Source organism: Zootoca vivipara, chromosome 10 (assembly GCF_963506605.1).
Source record: "Zootoca vivipara chromosome 10, rZooViv1.1, whole genome shotgun sequence".
NCBI classification, from domain to species: Eukaryota; Metazoa; Chordata; class Lepidosauria; order Squamata; family Lacertidae; genus Zootoca; species Zootoca vivipara.
Window position 1 is genome coordinate 11,761,214 of NC_083285.1, and position 22,664 is coordinate 11,783,877.

At 47.1% G+C, this 22,664-nt stretch overlaps 1 protein-coding gene across 1 annotated transcript; it reads left to right on the forward strand.

Annotated features, from left to right (window-relative positions):
* The first annotated feature begins 9,084 nt into the window (after positions 1 to 9,084).
* On the forward strand, positions 9,085 to 17,313 carry LOC118082376 (uncharacterized). The gene is made up of 2 exons (XM_035109827.2): positions 9,085 to 11,643; positions 15,043 to 17,313. Exons 1-2 carry the CDS (start codon positions 10,833 to 10,835, stop codon positions 15,615 to 15,617), a joined length of 1,386 nt encoding a protein of 461 aa, XP_034965718.1. The 5' UTR covers positions 9,085 to 10,832; the 3' UTR covers positions 15,618 to 17,313.
* Positions 17,314 to 22,664: the final 5,351 nt, after the last annotated feature.

A 22,664-nucleotide genomic window follows, 5' to 3' on the forward strand; every position in this document is an offset into this window, starting at 1 on the left:
CTGATAGATTTTCATGAGGACACTCTTTTGAAAAAATTAATCAAAAATTTGCGTGAAAATGGGGAGAACAGAATTTAAGATTGGAAAAAAGAGAAACTGAAACTGACAGATTCACAGACGCTCCAAGTGTCCCTATTTTCCAGGGATTTACAGAAACGATCCCAGTTTCTAAATTGATCCAGGAATGTCCTGCTTTTTCTTAGGACATCCCTATTTTCATTGGAGAAATTTTACAGGGTATGGAGTTATGCGCTCCCTGAGCCAAGGACCTTTAGAAGACATCTGAAGGCACCCCTGTATAGGGAAGGTTTTTTTAATGTTTAGTGTTTTATCATGTTTTTATATATGTTGGAATCTGCCCAGAGTGGCTGGGGCAACCCAGTCAGGTGTTCTTGTTGTTTAGTCGTTTAGTCGTGTCCGACTCTTCGTGACCCCATGGACCAGAGCACGCCAGGCACTCCTGTCTTCCACTGCCTCCCGCAGTTTGGTCAAACTCAGGTTGGTAGCATCGAGAACACTTTCCAACCATCTCGTCCTCTGTCGTCCCCTTCTCCTTGTGCCCTCAATCTTTCTCAACATCAGGGTCTTTTCCAGGGAGTCTTCTCTTTTCATGAGGTGGCCAAAGTATTGGAGCCTCAGTTTCACGATATGTCCTTCCAGTGAGCACTCAGGGCTGATTTCCTTCAGAATGGATAGGTTTGATCTTCTTGCAGTCCATGGGACTCTCAAGAGTCTCCTCCAGCACCATAATTCAAAAGCATCAATTCTTCGGTGATCAGCCTTCTTAATGGTCCAACTCTCACTTCCATACATCAGGTGAGTGAGGTATAAATAATAAAGTAGTAGTAGTTGTTGTTGATTAGAATTTCCCTATTTTTATCATAGAAATGTTGGAGGGTATGGAATTTCTAATGTTTAATGTTTTGTTATGTTTTTATATGTGCTGGAAAGTGCCTAGAGTGGCTGGGGTATAAAACAACAACAACAGAGGAAGTCTCTATTTGTATCTGAGAAATGTTGGAGGTCATGCCCTCCTGTTCTTGACCGACAGGGATGTGGAGCTGGAGCATAAAAATCCAGAGCATAAGGGAAGTTCACTGAGACATTATGGAGCGGGGAGGGGGAACTAAGCAGGTGTCAGCTATTTTCTGAGTCAGCCACACTTTTGCCACCAGGTCTAGCCTGGACCTTAAGGCAGCCACTTCCAGTTGTCACCTTGCATGTTAATTAAAATGTCTGGCAAATGCCACATGATTTGGAGGAACCTCCTGCTTCCAGGGCACAACTAATTTATTTGGTGTGCATATATCTAGCCCAAATATAAAATCAATTTACAACGTTTTGAAGCATCAGCGCATGCAGTAAGAAAACACTTTTCATCTGGAGGTGCCTCATCAACATCACACAACCTTGCCTGACTGATTAATGTGACAAGATAGTTTATGATGCTCCATAATTGTCCGCATCTTACAGAATCACACTAAGATATCAAAGAGGGATATTAATTGTGTGTTTTACCTTGCGATATACATGTGCTCGCAGAGCTGGCGCATAAATCATTAGAGTCACAGATCTCTTCCGGATGTTAGAAGAGGGATAAAAATGAAGGTCACCAAGACTTGATGCCTATTCACTCCTCTGCCTCATTTAGGAATGTAAATAGTGCCATCTTGATGGATTATATTGGGTGATTTCGTGGCTCAGATTATTTAGTTATTTTGCCAGAGGGTGAGCAAGAGGCATAACAATCTCATCGGAGTCAAAACCGTCCTCTCTGCACAACATAATTCTGCTGGGCAAGAAAGGAGATGTCACGGCCCGGTTGGTGGGCGGTTGAAGCCCTGGCTGAGGACGTCAGGACCAGAGGCAAGATGGTGGTGTAGAAGCAGGAACAGGTGCAGGGCTGAGGGTCCAGCAGCAGGCAGTCGCAGGGTCAAGGAGCAAGGCAGAGGCAAAGACGAAGGTCTGGGAGTCAAGGAGCAAGGCGTCGGCAAGGCAAGGGTCCAAGGGTCGAGGATCAAGGCGTCAGCAAGGCAAGGGTCCAAGGAGCAAGGCGTCAGCAAGGCAAGGGTCCAAGGAGCAAGGAACAGGAGGCCAGATGCAACAAGGCAGGGATCATGTTGCTGTGGCCAAGAGCTGAAGGGAAATGCTGAGCTTTTATCCCTCCCAGCTCTTGCCACCAGGTGCAGTGAGTTATCAAGTGGCCTCACCTGAGTGGCCACTCCTTGCTTCTCCAGCACAAGCTGAGGCAGGCCCCAGTCCTGCAAAGCACTACAGGCCCCAGAGCCTGACTCCTGCCCATACTCCTGACAGGAGAGTGCTGAAAGCGAAGTGGGATATCCCTCTTAGGTTAGAAAGCAGCAGCTACGGTGAGCCGCTCAAAGAAAGAACAGTGACAAAGTATCACAGAACATGGATCTGTGTTCCCTTTGTGTTTTCACACAGCTGATGTCCACCAACTACCCCCCCCCCCAAGTTGTCCGAGTTGTTGAAAGCTAGTAGCTTTCACCACACATCCTGGTAATGGACGTTAAGCCAATACTCTTCCACAATTTCAGACCATAGACAGACCTTTGACCTGCAAAGGCAGATGAGATGAGAAGAGGCAACATCAGCATCTCTGTGCCTCTCCTCTGCTGTGAGGAAATTCCTCATTGGATAACCCAACACCACCAGGCTGCCTGGTCCACCAAGAGGGGCCCAGGCACCGGCAACTGATGCTACACTGCTGGTTAGGCTACACCATCTTATATGGAGATTCAGACTGTCCCCCCAGCACCTTCACTCATTAATGGGGAGCAAGGCACGCATGTACTCTTCCCTACCTTTGCCTGCTCCTCACTTCCTTCAGTCATACAAAGCGCTCAAGTAGTGCTTCTGTTGAGACTCCCTGCAGATCAGGTCATGACCCATGGAGCTCACTGGATAACCCTGGATCAGTCACTACCTAACCTACCCCACAGGTTTTTTGTGGGGGGGTTAGTTGATGAGCAGGAGAACCACATGTTCCTCCTTGAGCACATTGAGAAGAAGGTAGGATTGAAATGCAACCAATATGTAAATACTAAACTTGTCACATGAAGACCAATGTAGTAAAGAAGAAAAGAAGGGTTTGGATTTGATATCCCGCTTTATCACTACCCGAAGGAGTCTCAAAGCGGCTAACATTCTCCTTTCCCTTCCTCCCCCCCAAAAAACACTCTGTGAGGTGAGTGGGGCTGAGAGACTTCAGAGAAGTGTGACTAGCCCAAGGTCACCCAGCAGCTGCATGTGGAGGAGCAGAGATGCGAACCCGGTTCACCAGATTATGAGTCCACTGCCCTTAACCACTACACCACACTGGCTCTCTAAAGGATTGGATGGCAAACCCGCCCACCTTACCATACAGGATTTCAAGAAATGACAGCCTGCTATTTTATAGCTTGGGATCCTTCTTAGGAGCATACCCCAAGAAGAAGTTCCACTCATGGGACTCAGCTGCCATTGGAAGTGGGAGAAAGTTACTTTCACCAATTTCCCTTTCAGCCCCATTATGCCCCTTCTTGAAAATCTGCTCTGGACATTGGGGGGAGAGACTCCAGAGCAATATAAGAATCAACACAGGAGGGAGAGGGGATTGAAGGAAATTCCAGGCTTACTTGTGCCAGTAGGACCCTCCACTGGATCTCAGTCCTGTCCATGAACAGAAGATCTTGCATTCAAGGATGCCTAGCTATGATCCAGCAATATCAGCGCTGTGGAGTGCTCTGTATGTTCACATCCTAGTGGCACTGGAAGATAATGATAAATGCACCATTCATTGAGAAGATGTGATAACTGGTATTTAGGTTCAGGATTTGTGCTCTGTTACAATTGATCTCAGTGACAACAGTCTTTGCTGAAAGCTGTAATGATCCTCCATACCTTACGATAGCTCATCTTTTCCCTTCCTTTCCTATAAATGTTTTATTCTACCTGGTACAGTAATGAAATTGTCAAGATAATGAACCCAGTAATCACTTCAACCAAATGGCTATCTTTAATTAGGAATCACACTGTTGACTGCTGAGATATGAGAGTAACAGGCCATTGATTAGATTGCTGATTGCTGATAATTGAGCTATGGCCAGTGACTTGGAGGTCTGTGAACTACATACTCCAATGCGAAACCACATTAACTCAGGGAAATATAATTGGCAGTGTCAGTATTCACAAGCCACATCATTAGTCCATACAAAACTTGCCCTCTGGTCAGCCATCAGTCTGCAAGGACAACTATAATTTTCCAGTTTCAGCTCTGGTTGGAATTAATTAGGAAATTGTCAAGGTGAAAATTGTCAAAGTTATCCTAGAAATTTGATTTCCAGTACGGTTTCTTAATCCTCAACGTAGTCCTGTAATTGAAGTACAGTCTAGAAAACTCGTCTCTGGTTAGATATTTACTATCCTGGTAATTTCTAATACAGCTGAACCACAGTTTACTGTGCCCGTGCATTATACCAGCACTGTGTGTAGGGATTGGAGTGTTGGACTGGAGCCTGGGAGACCTGGGTTCAAATCCAGGAGGATAAAAGGGGAAATGGGAAAAGCATTTCTACCACCTTGAGTTCACCATGCAATTAAAGGGTATTGATCTCATGTAGAGTTTATACAATGTTTATCCATCTGGATTCTCTCAGCACCAGTAATATGACATTTTCACATTGGGATCATATGAGCTTCATTGCTCTGGGGCACAAGTCTTGTCACACCAACCCCACCAAGCTAAAAAGTTGTATGAATCAGCCCCAAGTTGTCCAAAGGCCTCTCTGCACACACCATTTACAGAAGAAACATTGGTGGGTTTTTTCTCATTCTTTGGCAGCCTGCCGCACAATGCTGCCATTATTCAGCTAGTATTCTGGAATAATATACAGTACTTAAGAAAACCCAAAACATTTTTCGTCCACTGCAACCCCCACCCAAACCTTTTCAAAAGATCCAAAATGGACCTTCAATATTTTCATTTGCGTGGCATCTGCACAAACATCTCTCTGGTTTCTGTGTGAAGGGGTAGAATTTGGTATGGGTGATTCAGGAGACATCGGGTTTGTGCCAGTTCCCTTTGACCAGTGTGAGGTATCCCTGCCCACATACTCCTAACTCCTACCAGTATTTTACTGGCTGGAGGAACGCAGGGCTACATAAGGGGTGTTTCTACTAAAGTCATAGAACTTTTCTCAACTAGAAGAACCTGCTGTTAGCACAGAAAGGAAAACCGCACCCATTCTCTAGTAACAGCGATGTGCAAACAATCAGCAGGCAATGAGCTCCACATTCACCCTTTAAAATATCGGATCAAATAGCAACTATTCAGCTGTAAATGGTAAGTGGGAAAAGAGCCTGAATCAGCACTGTCTGTGGTGCTGAAATGATTCCATACTAATTCAATTTGCCAGGAATGTCAGACACACAGGATTGAGGTAGCTGTAGTTGAAGGGATCTTCTTATTGGCACGGCCAGATTAAGGTGGTGGGGGGGGATGCTTGTGCATTCCCCAAACAGGGACCCCCTTCCCCTTCAAGGGAACACATGAAACCAAGTACAAAAAAATAATAGCATTGCAGTATCTTTGAAACAAATATATATTATGGCATAAGCTTTTGTGTGGCAATGACCCTCCTCCTAGTGAAATAAGACACAAGACACAATGAAGCTGGAAGCAAGGGGCAAAGAGGCTGAGTTCCCGCCTCCGGCTTGTTTGAAAGAGGGGAAGCCCCGCCCCCAGCCATCCTTATTGGTCGGTCTGGGTCTGATGGAGGCGGGAACTCCCACCTCATGAGGGGGCTGAACTCTCAGCCCCCATCGCGAGAGTACAGTCGGGCCAGTCCACAACACCACCTCCGTGGAGATGCGGAAGTGGTTTTGCAGACCAAAATAATAATATACTCTGAGCATGTGTGCATTTTCATATTTTAAACTCACTGAGCTCATCAATGTTTTTTACTCACTTTCAGCCTTGGGTCAGTCATCTAGTCTCAGCCTATCCTGCCTCACATGGCTGTTGTGAAAATACAGAAGGGATTATAAAATGTTCCTTACAAAATGGGTATCAGTTTTGATTTTTTAAAAATAAAAAAAACCAAAGTGAAACATCATGTGTGTGTGTGTGTGTGTGTGTGTGTAAACAAATACATCTAATAACCGTTAAACACTTATCCAGCAGTGCATCTAATGGTGTTTGCTTTGTCCGTTGTCCCTAGACATACAATGACACATTCAACATTCAAAAATATTGCTTAACGTAACCCCTCCACTGATAATATTGAGCGGTTGGTATAAGGTGGTCTTGATTTTGTTCATTAATGTAGCTCAAGAAAGGGGTCTACATTTCTTGGAAGGTGTCTTTATTTGTCTCCCACCCCACTCCATTTAGTACATCTCAAAGTCTTTAAGTAATCTTGTGGAAGGAGCCATGGCTCCATGGCAAGCCTTTTGCTTTGCATACAGAAGATCCCAAATTCAGTCTCCAGCATCTTCTGGTAGGGCTGGGAATGTTTCATGTCTGAAACCCTGGGAAGCCACTGTATACGAGATTGAATTAATGAACCAATGGTCTGATTCAGCAGAAGGCAGCTTCCTCTGTTCCTAACCAATCTTAATCTGGCCTGATTATGCATTTGTGTTCGATCAAGCTTACACCCAGGTTACTATGCTCAGGGTGTTGATTCCTAAGAGGAGTCATCTTAGGCCATTAGCCACTGGGGGTGCAAACAGTGGAAAACTAAGTGAACTACTTTCATTTAAAACATTTTTATTGTATTTTTTACTATTTTAAGATTTTAAGGGAAGGCATACAATCATTCTCCTCTTCTCACTGTAAAAACAAATACAAAAAACCCTACTCTCACTTTCCAATGTTCTACCTGAACATCAAAACCACTAACAGGATAAAACATTGTAGAAAAGCTTTTATTTTATAAATGACAATTTAATTTATACTCTGCTTTTATGAACTGCTTTTAAATATACTGGGTCTCCTATATTTAAGTTCTGAACCCCGCTCCTTACTCACAATAAAGCCAATTGTGCAATCCTTACTTCTATGCAAACATGCATGCCATTGCACTAAGTATAGTCTTACTCAGTGCCTGGAATTCAGCTCCTGCACAGAAGGAGACATGCCCAAGCCTATTTGCAAGTTTGTCACATACTGATTTGTCATTTGGAGATGGGGTTCCTTAAAATCCACCCACACATATTGCATAGTAGCATTTGCAGAAAATTACTTAGAGGGTGTACCTGATCTCAGATGAATCCATCATAGGAAAGATACATCCTGTCAGGGCTTTTTTTTTTCAGCCAGAACCCCCCGGAACTTAGTTCCGGCACCTCTCAGGTGGGTACCATTGCCATTATAAGAGAACAAGGGAGGCATTCATAGTATGTTCTGACACCTCTTTTTCGAGAAAAATAGCACTGCGTTCTGTTTCTAGAATAAAGAAAGAGCAAATTATGGAGGTCCCAAAGCTTAGAAAATGAGACAGGAGGAGGGAAAAAATGTGCATCAAAGGGAAGAGAAAACAGCACCTCTTTAGGACCTAAGGTAAAGGTAAAGGGACCCCTGACCATTAGGTCCAGTCATGACCGACTCTGGGGTTGCGCGCTCATCTCGCATTATTGGCCGAGGGAGCCGGCGTATAGCTTCCAGGTCATGTGGCCAGCATGACAAAGCCGCTTCTGGGAAACCAGAGCAGCACATGGAAACGCCGTTTACCTTCCCGCTGCAGCAGTTCCTATTTATCTACTTGCATTTTGACGTGCTTTCGAACTGCTAGGTTGGCAGGAGCTGGGACTGAGCAACGGGAGCTCACCCCGTCGCAGGGATTCGAACCACCGACCTTCTGATCAGCAAGCCCTAGGCTCAGTGGTTTAACCCACAGCGCCACCTGGGTCCCTTTAGGACCTAGGGATTCTATATTGTGGTGTCTAAAAAACTATCTTGTCAATCAAGGCTTTGACTTCACACATGGACTAAAACCGCTGAAAGGTGAGAGCAGCCAGGCTAGAAATCATGTAGGTTGCTTGCACAGTTTGCTTCTTAACTTTTTTTTGGGGGGGGGAGGGGAGTGTTAGAAATGTATGCTTTGTTTTTAATGAAAGCTCAGAATCTGAGCTGCCTGGTGGCATGGATCCTTGTGCAATTTCTCCAAACAGTACCATTATAACCTGGCCTTGGAAACAATCCCAAAGAAATGTTACACAAACAGGGAGGGAGGTAGTGGACCCCAAAACACTCTTGGGATTCTGCTGTGACAAATCCCTTCACTCGACTAGAACATTCAAAAGTTAGCAAAGGAGTTGTGGTGGAAATATGGAAGCCACAGATTATTAACTCTATGGTACCCTAATTTGTTCTCTCTCTCTCTCTCTCTCTCTCTCTCTCTCTCTCTCTCTCTCTCTCTCTCTCTCTCTGCCTTGTGTTTAGAAAACTGAATGGATATATATGTGGGGGGAAAGCATGGATTTAATGCCCTGATACAAATGCCATTCATTTTATCACACTAGCATCGCCACCGCCACCCCACCCAAGACACCGATCAGCAAATATTGAAGCTAATTGGGAAAGCTTTTCTTAAACTGATGGAGACTCCCGTTCTTCTCAAGGAATATTCAAAACTATATCAAAACCCTAGGAGAATTAAAATGTTGGACCCAAATTGAAGCTTATCAAAGGCAGCTATCAAAATAAAAGATAAATATATCTGAACCTGCCTTTTCTTATCACTAGTCAACAAAGTTTCGACGGATCTTTACTTGTGCTCCCCCTGGAGATGGCTAGCAAGAGAAATCAATGTATTTTCTTCTCTTCCCAGTGCTGATTTCTTAGACATCTGGAAAAGGTTTTCCCTTTCTATTTCCAAACGGAAAGCATGACTAAACATCTTGATAAAGCGCTTTATATCATCTAATATAAAGCGGATTGTGGTAGGGCTGTTAAGAAATTTAGCTTAGGGTTTGGTTTGTGTAAGGCCACAGCTCATGCTGAGTAATGGGGGGCGTGTGTATGCAAATTCCTTGGATCTGATTGGTTGTTGGGGCCTCTCTTAAAGCTGCGTCCACCATTTTCTGGTCACATTTTTGCCTGGCGTTTGAACTGTGTGTTTCTATCGGTTCCTGTCTGGCAAGAGAGCGTTCCTGGATTCCTGGAGTCTGGTTGTATCTGGCTTATTTAATTTGCTGATTTATTCAGCTTATTGCTTGCTTTTGATTTTTAGCTTTCATTTACTGCCTTATTTAGCTCCGTTTTGATTCTCCCCCTCCCCTCCCTCCCCACTCCCTTCCCCTACGGCTCGGCCTCGGCTGGGGGCGTTGGGAGTCCCCCCCCCCCGCACAGGCATCCCACTTTATTTAAAGGGCGCACCCCCCTTTAGATTCCTTTAAATTCTTTAAATCCCCCCCCCGCTTGCCTTGGCTAGCCTGCTGTGGCTCTTGGTGGGCAAGGGGGCCTTGGTACCCTGAGGGAGCCTTGGCTCCTGGCTCCTTGCCTGGCCGTTTTCCTGCTGGGGCTGGGCTGGGCTGGGCTGGAGCCACGTGGGTGGTTAATAGGGCTGTTGCCGGCTGAGGAGCATTGAGGCTGCTTGCGCTCTGCTGGGGGCCTCTAATTTGGCTTATTGGGGGCTGTGGCGTTTGCCGCCCCCCCTGGGGTGCCTGCGGGGTGGGGGTGCATCATTGGGAGGGCGCCAGGCCGTTATTGTGCCTGGTTTGCACGTTGCGTCCGCCATTTTAATGCTTGCAACCCCCTTTGCTATTAAGCAGAGAGCTGCTGCTTGTGCATTGGGGGGAGCGGTTTGAGGGGGGTTGCTGGGTCTTTAGGACCTTGGGAGGGGGTCCCCTCACTTGATTCACCTGGGGGGCCTCTAGTTTTTGTGTCCTGTATAGCGTTTGTTTTCTGTTTGCATCTGTTTTAGCTGAGGAAAAATTTTTTCCTGGCTGCAGTTTATTTCGAGGCTTGAGTGCTTGCAGCCAGTTTCTGGGCGTTTGGCGCCATCTACTGGCCACGAGTTGTTACTACACCTACAAATTTAATTGCCTTTTCCCTCAGCCTATATTGAAGTCCCTTGAACAGGCTTTGACTTTATTGTGTTGCCTGACTAGCTTATTGGGTCATTTTAACTTATTGGTTTCCTTTAATTACTTGATTTAATTTATATCCTTTTATTCAGGAATCTTAATTGATTCAATTGGATTATAATTGGCTTTGACCTGCGTGGGCTTGCTTTGGTTAAGTGAAAGGAAAAAACTTTTACTCCTTGCCTTTAATTGGAGGCCTGAGTACTGCAGCCTACTTTAGGTTCTCTATGCCATCGGCTGGCCTCAAGGGGGTTATCGCACCTTGTTAGTTTTGATACTGTTCCTTCCCAATAGATAGGGAATACATTGCTTGGCCTGCGTTTTGGGTTTCTTGCATTGTTTAATTGGCTTAATTGATGTCCATTGTTTAATTCAATTTAATTTTAATTCACGTTAATTTAGTTTTCACGTATTCTGGTTAAGGATTCTATTTGGTTGCGTGGGTGGGAGTTTGGCTTTGGCCTGCGCATTTCCCTCTCCCTCCCTTTTAGGGGGGGGGCCGGGGCGTGTGCCGGGGTCCGGCCTACACCAGCCTGCAATACAAGTCTAACTGATTTCCCTGGGGCCTTTCAGAGGCCTGGGTGTCCCCAAATATTTTGCAGTTAGTTTTGCAGATTGGTTGGGAAGGCTCCAATATTTGAGGGGTGGGGTGACGCCGCCTAGTGGTTAAAGTGGTAATACGCACCCCTGTGTGATTCCACGTGTGTTTGCTTGTTATTCCAAGTAGTTAATAGTTCAGGATGGCGGCCCACCCATCCACTTCAGGGAAATCTAAGAGGGTCATTAAGGGCGCTTCGCAGAAGCTGCGTTCGCCAGCCTCGCAGGCAGCGGGTCGCGTGGAAGCATTCATCGCTAGCATTGCTGGTGACCCACAGGCCCTGGCCCAGCTTGGATCTGGGCTTGATGCCTTATTACAGAACCCGGCCTCTCATCCTGCCGCCTCGACCTCTGCTGGTTTACCTCTGGAAGCAGGGCGGGAGGCGGCGACTACGGCCATGCCTCCAGACCGGCAAGGCCCAGACCCTCTTTCTGCCCCCTCTACCTCTGCAGGTGTATCCCTGGACCCTGGGCAAGCTACGGTGGCGGCGTCGCAGCCTCTGTCCCCCATGGCGACCATTCTGGAACTGCCTGAGACCACCACGTCTGGGCCAGCTGACTCGTCGGATGACGACTTCGTGGGGCCTTCTGGTGTTCTGATGCCGAATGCCTCTTCCACTCCTATGGTGGTGCCGGCGCCCCCTCCCGTCAAACGACGAAGTGAGGGGAAGCAGCCTCGGCGCACCAGGAGGGCGAGGCAGGCTAAGGGCAGAGTAAGTGGGCAAGGGCAGGGGGGGCGGACGGGGGCCTCCTCTAATGTTGTTGTTTCGCCCGTTGCTCCATCCCAGACTCTTGCCGTCGCCTCGCGGCGCGAGGGGCTTTCGTCGGCATCCGGCGAGGAAGCCCTCCCAGTGCCGGCTAGAGCGTCGAGTGGCGGAAAACGTCGTCACAAAAGTCGTTCCAGGAGGCGGGCAAAGAGGCGCAAGGACGATACCTCGGCTTCGACCACCTCAGGTTCGTCCTCTAGCTCCGAGGGTTCTGATCACTCTATGGGGTTGTACTGGGCTTACGGGGAAGTGGATTCTGGCCTTCCTCGTTGGGCCTGGGCTCGTCGAGCGAATTCGCATCGTGCTCGTTATGGAGCTGTTCAAGAATGTCTCGACGGAGAGTTGGTCCCGGAAACCACGGTTTCCACCAACAGTACTAGGGATATTATTCCGGGCAGTCACTTGTCCTCTAAATTGAGGTCTAGGATATTGGATGGTAAATATGTAGACATTTTTGATTTAGCTCCACCAGAGGAGGTGGTCCCTGAGCAAGGAAACGCCCTCGTTGGTACTAAGAAGAAAGGCAGGGGGAGAAAGGTGGAGCGGACTTTCGAGCGTTGGCTCGATTGTTATCAAGTTTTTTCCGGGGTAGTAGTAGCGGCATATCCCCGCAGGGCTCTACACCTTATCGTGTACCAGTCCATCGTAAGGTCAGCATATAACATGGCAGGGGAAGCGGCCGCAATTGCTTATGATGAAAGATTTCGCAGGCGGGCGTCAAAAATTGACACCGCCCGCTTTGACAGGAAAGACTTGGACCTTTGGACCACGTATGTGGCTCCGTCGGTTTCACGGAAACCCGCCGAGCAGCAAAGGGCTAAGACCCAGCCTTTTAAGGCGGCACCTAAATTGCGCTGCTGGGATTTCAATAAAGGACTGTGTCAGCGCCCGCGGTGTATTTATGCGCACACTTGTGACCGGTGTGGCGGTAGCCACCCGGCTGTTAACTGCTATGCGGGCCGGCGGCCCTTTCGTGGGGGTCGGGGAGGATTCAGGCAGGCGCCAAGGGGTTCCGCCCCTGCCCTCCCCGCTCCCCCCGCAGCTTCCACATCAAAGTGAATTGCTTCAGTTAGCTTTTTCTCCCATTAAGTTACCGGCCCTTAAACATTGGTTAGCCTCCTATCCCAATATTGAGGCGGCTGCATATCTTCGGGATGGTTTCTCCTTCGGGTTCCGGATTCCGATAGCTTCGGTTCCCCTGGCTAGGAATCCTAGGAACCAGAAGTCGGTGAGAGAGATGCACGAGGTCGCAAGGCGGAAGGTTAATAAAGAAATAGCCCTCCAGCGCATGGCTGGTCCTTTTGCGTCTCCGCCTTTTCCCAATCTGCACCTCTCTCCCTTGGGAATCGTCCCCAAGAAGGCTCCGGGTGAGTTTCGGCTCATTCATAATTTGTCTCACCCTAGGGACACGTCCGTGAACGACGTGATCCCTCCGGAGCTTTGTACGGTCAAATACGCTTCTCTCGACCAGGCAATTAAAATGATCAGAAAGTTTGGGCCGGGGGCCTTGTTGGCAAAATGTGATATCGAATCGGCTTTCCGATTATTACCAATTCATCCGCATGATTTTTGGTTGCTGGGCTTTCAGTTTGAAGGCGCCTATTATTTTGATAAGGCCATGCCAATGGGCTGCTCCGTAGCCTGTGCGGCCTTCGAGTGCTTTAGTACGTTTTTGGAATGGGCCCTTCGCACGAAGACCGGATTAACGGGGGTCACTCATTATTTGGATGATTTTTTAATGGTTTCTGCGGCCGATACGGGTGACTGCGTCACCCTGCTACAGGCCTTTAACGACCTTACCAATGAGCTGGGCGTGCCCCTCGCAGCGGATAAGACTGAAGGCCCAGCTACCAGGCTCACGTACCTGGGTATCCTTCTGGATACCGTTAATCAGACTTCCAGCTTACCTATGGAGAAGATCACCACGCTTCGACGGGTGATAGAGGAAATGCTGGTGCCGGAAAAAGTGACGCTTCGCCAGCTGCAATCGTTGCTGGGTCACTTTAATTTTGCCTGTAAAGTTGTGTCACCCGGTCGCCCCTTTTGTGCGCGTTTGAACAAACGCACCATTGGCCTGCGTCAGCCTCATCACCGGGTGCGCTTATCGCAGGGTGAGAAGGCTGACATGAGGATGTGGCTGGTATTCCTGGAGGAATACAATGGGGTATCCTTGTGGCAGGATGTTTTAAACCTGCACAACGATTTCCAAGTGCACTCCGATGCGGCGGGTTCCCTGGGATTTGGTTTGTTTTGGAATGGCAGGTGGTGCGCACAAAGATGGCCCCCTGCTTGGCGGGACACTGAAATCACGCGGGATTTAACTTTTCTTGAGTTCTTTCCTATAGCAGTTGCAGTCCATATTTGGGTTGACGACTTCAAGGACCGCCGCGTATGCTTTTGGTCAGATAACCAGGCTGTGGTGACTGTCCTTGCGAAACAATCTTCTAAGTCAACTCGGGTATCGGCTCTGCTGCGGGCATTCGTGCTGCAGTGCCTGCGTTTTAACATTATTTTCTCTGCGCGTTTTGTCCCGGGCGTGGCCAACGATATAGCTGACGCTTTGTCACGATTTCAGATGGAGCGCTTCAGGTCCCTGGTTCCAGACGCACAACATCAGCCGGAGATTTTCCCGGATCGTCTTTGGAACCTTGGCAGCTGCTAGTCTTGCAGGGAGTAGCTGCTTCTGTTTCCCCCTCTACCCTGCGGGCTTATCAAAAAGCTTGGACTGACTTTTTAACTTTTCGCAGTCAGTCGCTCGCGGTGGAGGGAGCGGCCCGCCCCTCTTCTTCCCAGGTGCTTCAATATTTGGCACACCTGTTTCACCTGGGAAGGGCTGCCAGGACCATAAAGCTCCAGTCTGCGGCCATTTCATTTTTCTCGAAATTGTTTTTTAATAGGGACCCTTGCGCCAAATTTGTGGTGCGTAAGGCCATGGAGGGATGGGGTAGGCTTTGTCCTCCCCGTTCCCCTACCAGGAACCCGATTTCTTTTGATCTTCTCACTAAAATGAGATTGAAGCTTAGGGTGGTGTGTTGGTCTAAATATGAGGCCCGTTTGTTTTCGGCCGCCTTCTCAGTGGCCTTTTTTGGCGCTTTGAGAATTGGTGAAATTGTAGGGGGTCAGATGCGTCAGGGGGTGCCAGGGGGTTTGCTACTCCAGGACATACGTCTGTCACCAACGGAATTGTTAATCACGATTCGGAGTTCCAAGACCGACCAGGCTGGTAAAGGAGCAGTAATGCGACTGCCTGCTACGGGGCAGACGGGCCCCTGCCCGGTTAAGGACGTAGCCAAATTCTTGGCGGAAAGGCCAGCTGGGGAGGGCCCCTTGTTTGTGCATCAGGATGGTAACCCGATGACTAGGCTGCAATTTACTAGAGTTATGAGGAAGGTGATAGCGGCATGCGGTTGCGTGGCCGCTAATTACGCTCCTCATTCCTTTCGCATTGGGGCCGCCACTACGGCGGCCCACTGGGGTCTTTCGGTTGATGCTATTAAGGATTTGGGCAGGTGGAAATCTGCAGCGTATAGATCTTATGTTCGGAAGCGCTCCTAACTTTGTCGTTTGTTTTCCAATGTTTTCCCAGGGCTCGCGGACGTGCACATATGGATGGTGGGACATTCCATAGTCCATTGGGCAGGCCTTCGCGCTGGCCAAACGCCATTGGGTCCTCGACTTGGCCTTCCATCCAACATCCAAGTGACCTGGATGGGCAAGAGGGGCATGCGCTGGGGGGAGCTTCTCCCTTTGCTGCGGCGCAAAGCCCTCTTGCTCGGGTGCCCGTCCGCCCTGGTGATCCAGCTGGGAGAAAATGACATCCCCGCTGTGGACCCGTTATCTCTTCGCCTGGCTATCCTACGAGATTTGTTGGAGATAAGGACTTGGTTCCCTGATACCGTCGTTTTTTGGTCCCAAATGTTGCAGAGGATGCAATGGCGGGGTGATATTCCTCCTCTGGCTGGGGAAAGAGCTAGGAAGAGGGTTAACAGCGCAGCATCCAAACGGGTGTACGAAATCGGGGGGAGTTTGATTCGTCATCCCGAAATTAATGTTAGAGCCCCGCTTTTATATCGGGATGATGGGGTTCACTTATCCCCTGATGGGTATGATATTTGGCTGCGTGATGTGTCTGAGGGTTTAAAAAGTTGGTTAGGTCTCTGAGTGTTGGCGGCAAGCCAGGGCTGGCTTGATTGGCGGTTAGGCTTTTGGTTGGTTAATCGGTTGGTAGAGGGGGTGGCACACGGATGCCTACCCTCACCTCCGTTTGCTCCATATAGAAGTATTCCGTTAAAGGAATCTCAGGGCTTACACTCTTGTCCTTACCATCCCGCCATTGGCGGGAATGGTGGGCCCAATTTTAAGAGCAAGAGCCTTGAGGAACATTCTTGGTGAAGGTGAGGAGGGAATGACTGGGCGCAGCCACCTCCTCACTCCCAGGTATGTTTACTTGACTTCCATGCGGAAGTCGGAGCAGGAACTGTCCAAGCGGACAGTGGTGAGTCCTGTCCTATGGTGACAGCTGATGTGAGTCCTGCCACGTGGGCAGATGAGGTGAGTCCTGTCCAATGGTGACAGCTGATGTGAGTCCTGCCACGTGGGGCAGATGAGGTGAGTCCTGTCCTAAGGGGACAGCTGATTGAGTCCTGTCCTGGATGGACAGATGGGGATAGTCCTTCTTTAGGAAGGATGAGTGAATAACCAAAAGCCTAAGCCAACACTCGGATTAAAATTGTGTATTTAATAAAGTTGTGGCCCTAAATTATTTGCCAAAAACCAAACCATAATTCTGTTGTCAGTTGTGAGTTATTTAAGGTAATTTTCTGGGAAGCCTCGACACACAAAGCGCTTTATATCATCTAATATAAAGCGGATTGTGGTAGGGCTGTTAAGAAATTTAGCTTAGGGTTTGGTTTGTGTAAGGCCACAGCTCATGCTGAGTAATGGGGGGCGTGTGTATGCAAATTCCTTGGATCTGATTGGTTGTTGGGGCCTCTCTTAAAGCTGCGTCCACCATTTTCTGGTCACATTTTTGCCTGGCGTTTGAACCCCTCCCACCCGCCCTTTCTTTCTTGCAGGTTAGCACGACATTGCTATTGCCTTCGGGGCCGCCTGTATTCAGGGGTCAGTAGGAATTTTTCCAATTGGCTGATTGGCTGTGCCTCTTGGTTTTCGCCTACTGCGCTAGCAAATTGTCACAACTTGTTAGGTTGGCGGTTAGGCTTTTGGTTGGTTAATCGGTTGGTAGAGGGGGTGGCACACGGATGCCTACCCTCACCTCCGTTTGCTCCATATAGAAGTATTCCGTTAAAGGAATCTCAGGGCTTACACTCTTGTCCTTACCATCCCGCCATTGGCGGGAATGGTGGGCCCAATTTTAAGAGCAAGAGCCTTGAGGAACATTCTTGGTGAAGGTGAGGAGGGAATGACTGGGCGCAGCCACCTCCTCACTCCCAGGTATGTTTACTTGACTTCCATGCGGAAGTCGGAGCAGGAACTGTCCAAGCGGACAGTGGTGAGTCCTGTCCTATGGTGACAGCTGATGTGAGTCCTGCCACGTGGGCAGATGAGGTGAGTCCTGTCCAATGGTGACAGCTGATGTGAGTCCTGCCACGTGGGGCAGATGAGGTGAGTCCTGTCCTAAGGGGACAGCTGATTGAGTCCTGTCCTGGATGGACAGATGGGGATAGTCCTTCTTTAGGAAGGACGAGTGAATAACCAAAAGCCTAAGCCAACACTCGGATTAAAATTGTGTATTTAATAAAGTTGTGGCCCTAAATTATTTGCCAAAAACCAAACCATAATTCTGTTGTCAGTTGTGAGTTATTTAAGGTAATTTTCTGGGAAGCCTCGACACACAACTGGGGAGATATTTGTCCTAACAGTCAATATCTGTTCCCAGTTTGTTTTTTAAAGTGTCAAAGTGCTGTTCCCAGATACTGCGTAAATAAGTATATTTGAGAGGGAAAGGGTGAATGTATCTAAAATTCATTTAGATTTGCCTTCCACATGCACAAGCCCCAAACTTGCACATCGAATTTGCTTGGTATACATGCTAATGTGCTTTAATGTGGTGAGAGACGATACATAGTATAAGTCAGAGAGAATGTTTGTCTTGAAACAGCAAATACCAGCAATTGCCATATGAAGATATATTGAAACAAACCTTTCACTACATGAAACTGATGATATCTCAATGCAGCTTTACCACGTCCCAAAGCAACATGAGGATTCAAATATATAAATATGGGAAATTTATTGAACCAAGCTGGATTTTCATTATTCATTCTCCCCTTGCACTGCTATCTGCTGCTCAGTTAAAAAGCAAATAATTCCCCAAATGGTAATATTCACCAGGCACTTGTTTATTGAGCATTCATCCTGATTTGCTTGCAGGAAGATGGCTATTTAATGAGCATTTGTTCTGATTTGTTTGCAGGGAGGTTAAAGGAGATTGTGCCAAAGCAAGTCTTGCACTTTCCAATGGATATCTCCATCACTCTCCTTATCACACACACACACAAAATCTAGCATTTGAGGGAACTGGTTTTGTTACAGAAGACCTCCCAGTCCACCATAATTGCATGACCTGGTAGGTGATTGAATTCCAGCCATAAAATAACAAGAATTTGAGAACATTCTCTTTCACCACCCCAATCAGGAGCAAAGTTGCTCATATTTGACAATTGGGATATATAAAATCATAGAATCATAGAGTTGGAAGAGACCACAAGGGCCATCCAGTCCAACCCCCTGCCAAGCAGGAAACACCATCAAAGCATTCCTGACACATGGCTGTCAAGCCTCCGCTTAAAGACCTCCAAAGAAGGAGACTCCACCACACTCCTTGGCAGCAAATCCCACTGCCGAACAGCTCTTACTGTCAGGAAGTTCTTTCTAATGTTTAGGTGGAATCTTCTTTCTTGTAGTTTGAATCCATTGCTCCGTGTCCGCTTCTCTGGAGCAGCAGAAAACAACCTTTCTATCATATCACATAGCTCTCATATCACCCCTTAACCTTCTCTTCTCCAGGCTAAACATACCCAGCTCCCTAAGCCGTTCCTCATAAGGCATTGTTTCTAGCCCTTTGACCATTTTGGTTGCCCTCCTCTGGACACGTTCCAGCTTGTCAGTATCCTTCTTGAACTGTGGTGCCCAGAACTGGAGACAGTACTCCAGGTGGGGTCTGACCAGAGCAGAATACAGTGATACTATTACTTCCCTTGATCTAGATGCTATACTCCTATTGATGCAGCCCAGAATTGCATTGGCTTTTTTAGCTGCTGCATCACACTGTTGACTCATGTCAAGTTTGTGGTCTACCAAGACTCCTAGATCCTTTTCACATGTACTGCTCTCAAGCCAGGTGTCTCCCATCCTGTATTTGTGCCTTTCATTTTTATTTATTTTTTGCCCAAGTGTAGTACTTTACATTTCTCCTTGTGAAAATTCATCTTGTTTGCTTTGGCCCAGTTGTCTAATCTGTTAAAGTGATCCTGTGATGTCAGCTGGCCATGTGTACAGGACTCTTCCCCCACCCCAGCTCTCCCACAGCCATGCTGGGCACCAACATTGCCACCTGAGAACAGTAATCAGTCTCATCATGTAACGTTGGACACAAATGCTTTAGAAAGGAAGCCTTTGCTATCTTCTGTTTCCATTTTGAGAAATCTGTTGTTGTTTAGTCATTTAGTCATGTCCAACTCTTCATGACCCCATGGACCAGAGCACGCCAGGCACTCCTGTCTTCCACTGCCTCCCGCAGTTTGGTCAAACTCATGTTCGTAGCTTCAAGAACACTGTCCAACCATCTCGTCCTCTGTCGTCCCCTTCTCCTAGTGCCCTCAATCTTTCCCAACATCAGGGTCTTTTCCAGGGAGTCTTCTCTTCTCATGAGGTGGCCAAAGTATTGGAGCCTCAGTTTCACGATCTGTCCTTCCAGTGAGCAATCAGGGCTGATTTCCTTCAGAATGGATAGGTTTGATCTTCTTGCAGTCCATGGGATTCTCAAGAGTCTCCTCCAGCACCATAATTCAAAAGCATCAATTCTTCGGCGATCAGCCTTCTTTATGGTCCAGCTCTCACTTCCATACATCACTACTGGGAAAACCATAGCTGTAACTATACAGACCTTTGCTAAATCGGAAAGCATTTAACAGGCATGGCAAATATCCAAGATATGGTTCACTTATACATCCTATTAGTCCCTTTTACACTGCCTTTTTATATCTACATCCCCCTTTTTAAAAAATTGAGTGTCAATTCACTGTTAAGCGGAGAGATCAATTGTGCCATTCCTTTATACGTTTCCTTTTCAGCTGTCAACTTTGCTCAGAACATATCAAAAACTAGAAACCTAAAATGTACACCATCTGCAGTGCCATATTCCTTTAAATTAGCGCTTGTCGGCATTTGTCACACTTCCTAAATTAACGCCATTCCTCATGGCTGCTCCTCATGCCATTCACTTTTTGAAGCAGCAGTTGGGGGTGCGCTGATCTTAGGTATGCAGCTTCTCCTTGTTCTTCTGAGTCTGGAAAGTTAGACAGCTCCCTAATACCACAAGCATGAAAGACATTCTTTGCTTGTTATTTTTTAAAAGGGGTGCACTGGAGGAAATGACAGGTGTGATTATGGTAACCTAGTGAAGACTGGGCTCCCTGGGAAGGCTTTATTTTCAGGAAAGAGCCACACTTCTCTTAAACCTGACCATGTTCAGATAATTTTGACCTTTCCTGAAGCCATGTGTACTTGAAGCCATATCATGGTCGGCTGATGGGTGGAATGTTCAACCAAAAGCTAAGCTATATTGCAACCTAGCTGCCTCCCTGATATGCTGACTTTCACTCCAGACACCAGATCCTTGCCACTCCAAACTCCAACACCAGGGGTCAGCAAACTTTTTCAGCAGGGGGCCGGTCCACTGTCCCTCAGACCTTGTGGGGGGCCGGACTATATTTTGAAGAAAAATATGAATGAATTCCTATGCCCCACAAATATCTCAGAGATGCATTTTAAATAAAAGGACACATTCTACTCATGTAAAAAATGCTGATTCCAGGACCGTCCGCGGGCCGGATTTAGAAGGCGATTGGGCCGCATCCGGCCCCCGGGCCTTAGTTTGGGGACCCCTGTCCAACACCATTGTTTCATCCACATATTGAGTCTATGCAGCTGTGCCTGTCTTTGTGGCACTGAACATGGAACTAAAGCACTACAGAGCAAGCTGCCTTGGAGGTCCTGGTTTTCAACATCCTCCCCAGCAACCTAAATTTTGCTTCCAGGAATTCACAGCTGTTGCAGATATTAATATTGCACAGTTTGAAGCACCTGGAAGCATAAGAATGGCCTCCTCTTAGAAGAAAGTCCAGGCCCATAAAAATATTATTCAAAGTTTTACTGGCAGAACTCGTAAAAACAGAACAGAAGCCTCAATGATACAACCAAAATATCCATACAATGTATTGTGCTATCCAGCACAGGCTCAGCATCTTAGAAAGAAAGAAAAATACAAGAAGAAGAAGAAGAAGAAGAAGAAGAAGAAGAAGAAGAAGAAGAAGAAGAAGAAGAAGAAGAAGAAGAAGTGTCTCTCCCCCATTCCAGCTTCCATTGGCCTTAGGCTCTTCAGATTTTGGAGACCTATTTGCATGCATTGTTCTCTGTGTAGCATTCAGAGAACTGAGAAAAACCCCACACCTTTCATGATGGCGAATTTGCAACTCAATACCTTCATCACATGATAAAAGGTTCACTCTCAGCACAGAGCAGAGAAACAATCAACAGGTAATCATTAACTAGTTACAGCTCAGAGAGAGCTCTTTGTGCTTTCAATATAGCCTCATGGATGATAAACCTTTTCACCAATACACATTTAGGCATTCTCATTTCAGTGACAGTTAAACCATTATCCTTAACAATGATTACAATGCACCACAACTACTGGCTCATTCCCAACACTGTCTACAGGTGACAGCCACAAACTTCATGCCTAGCAAGGAATTCACCCTGTAGTCTTCACACACACACACACACACACACACACACACACACACACACACACACACACAATGGATGGTCCTAATGAATGAATCACCCACTACCAGGATCCTTCCTTCCCCTGAGAAAGAATCCTTGACACAAGAGGATAGCTGATAATTCCCCAAAGAATGGGTGCCTCATACCTGCCAAGTTGCTGTCGGAGAAATAAGGGACCGGGCGGAAGTAGCAGACCGGAGGTAGCGCTGCCGCCATTTTGGAACTGGGCGGAGCATGCTCAGAAATGACTTTAGATGCTGCTTTGCCCAGTTCCAAAATGGCCACCGCGCCAGAAGTCACACTGCAGCCATTTTGGAACTGAGCAGAGCAGCATCAAAAGTCGCTTCTGAGCATGCTCCGCCCAGTTCCAAAATGGCCACCGCGCCAGAATAAACCGGGGAGAAACAAAAAAAATCAGTTTTTTCAGCTAGGAACAGCTGGAAAACAGGGATTTCCCAGGGAATACAGGAGACTTGGCAGCTATGGGGTGCCTTCTAATGAACATTTCTCTCTTCCTCAGAATGACACCTTTCTTCTCAGAGACCCTCCTTCTCCATGACAGCAGGTGAGCAATAATCCTGGGAGGGGGGCACAGCTATAACACCCTCAAAGTCTTCATCCACCAACCTCTCTGTCTCTGTCAGCTTTTCAAGGTCAGCCATCTTGGGCTCAAGGGAATAAATTTGTTTCTGCGAAGCCAGGAACTCAGTGCGCTAAAGACACACCCATGAGTTCTGCCCAGCATAAAGACTAGGGCAAGCCATTATTGCTCAGTCTTATTTTCCTGGGATCTGCCAAATGGGAATTATACTGACCTTTCTCGCGAGGTTTCTGTAGGGGCAAAACACAATGGTGGTATTAAAGGATTTTGCGGATGAGCGGTGCTCATATAAATGATGATGCTCATCAGTAATACTGAAAAAAGTGACTCAGATGTAAAGCGCTGAGTCTCACAGTTATGTGTGGCTGCAGCAAGATCCATCATTAAATTGTCACCATAGCATTAACTTTGAAAAAAAATTGCACTGTTTGCAAGAGTAATGTTAGTATATCTATAAATCGCTTGCTTACTCAACTTAAAATGCTCACAATACATTTCAGGAGCAAATACATCTGTATAAAATTTACATTGCTACATGCAGTTCTGTATCACAGATAGATGAAGGTGATGAATGA

Coding starts and splice junctions, on each gene's coding strand:
- LOC118082376 (XM_035109827.2), top strand. CDS start 10,833: ATGGCGGCCCACCCATCCACTTCAGGGAAATCTAAGAGGGTCATTAAG. Junction 11,644..15,042: donor CTCGGCTTCGACCACCTCAG/GTTCGTCCTCTA, acceptor ATGTTTTCCCAG/GGCTCGCGGACGTGCACATA.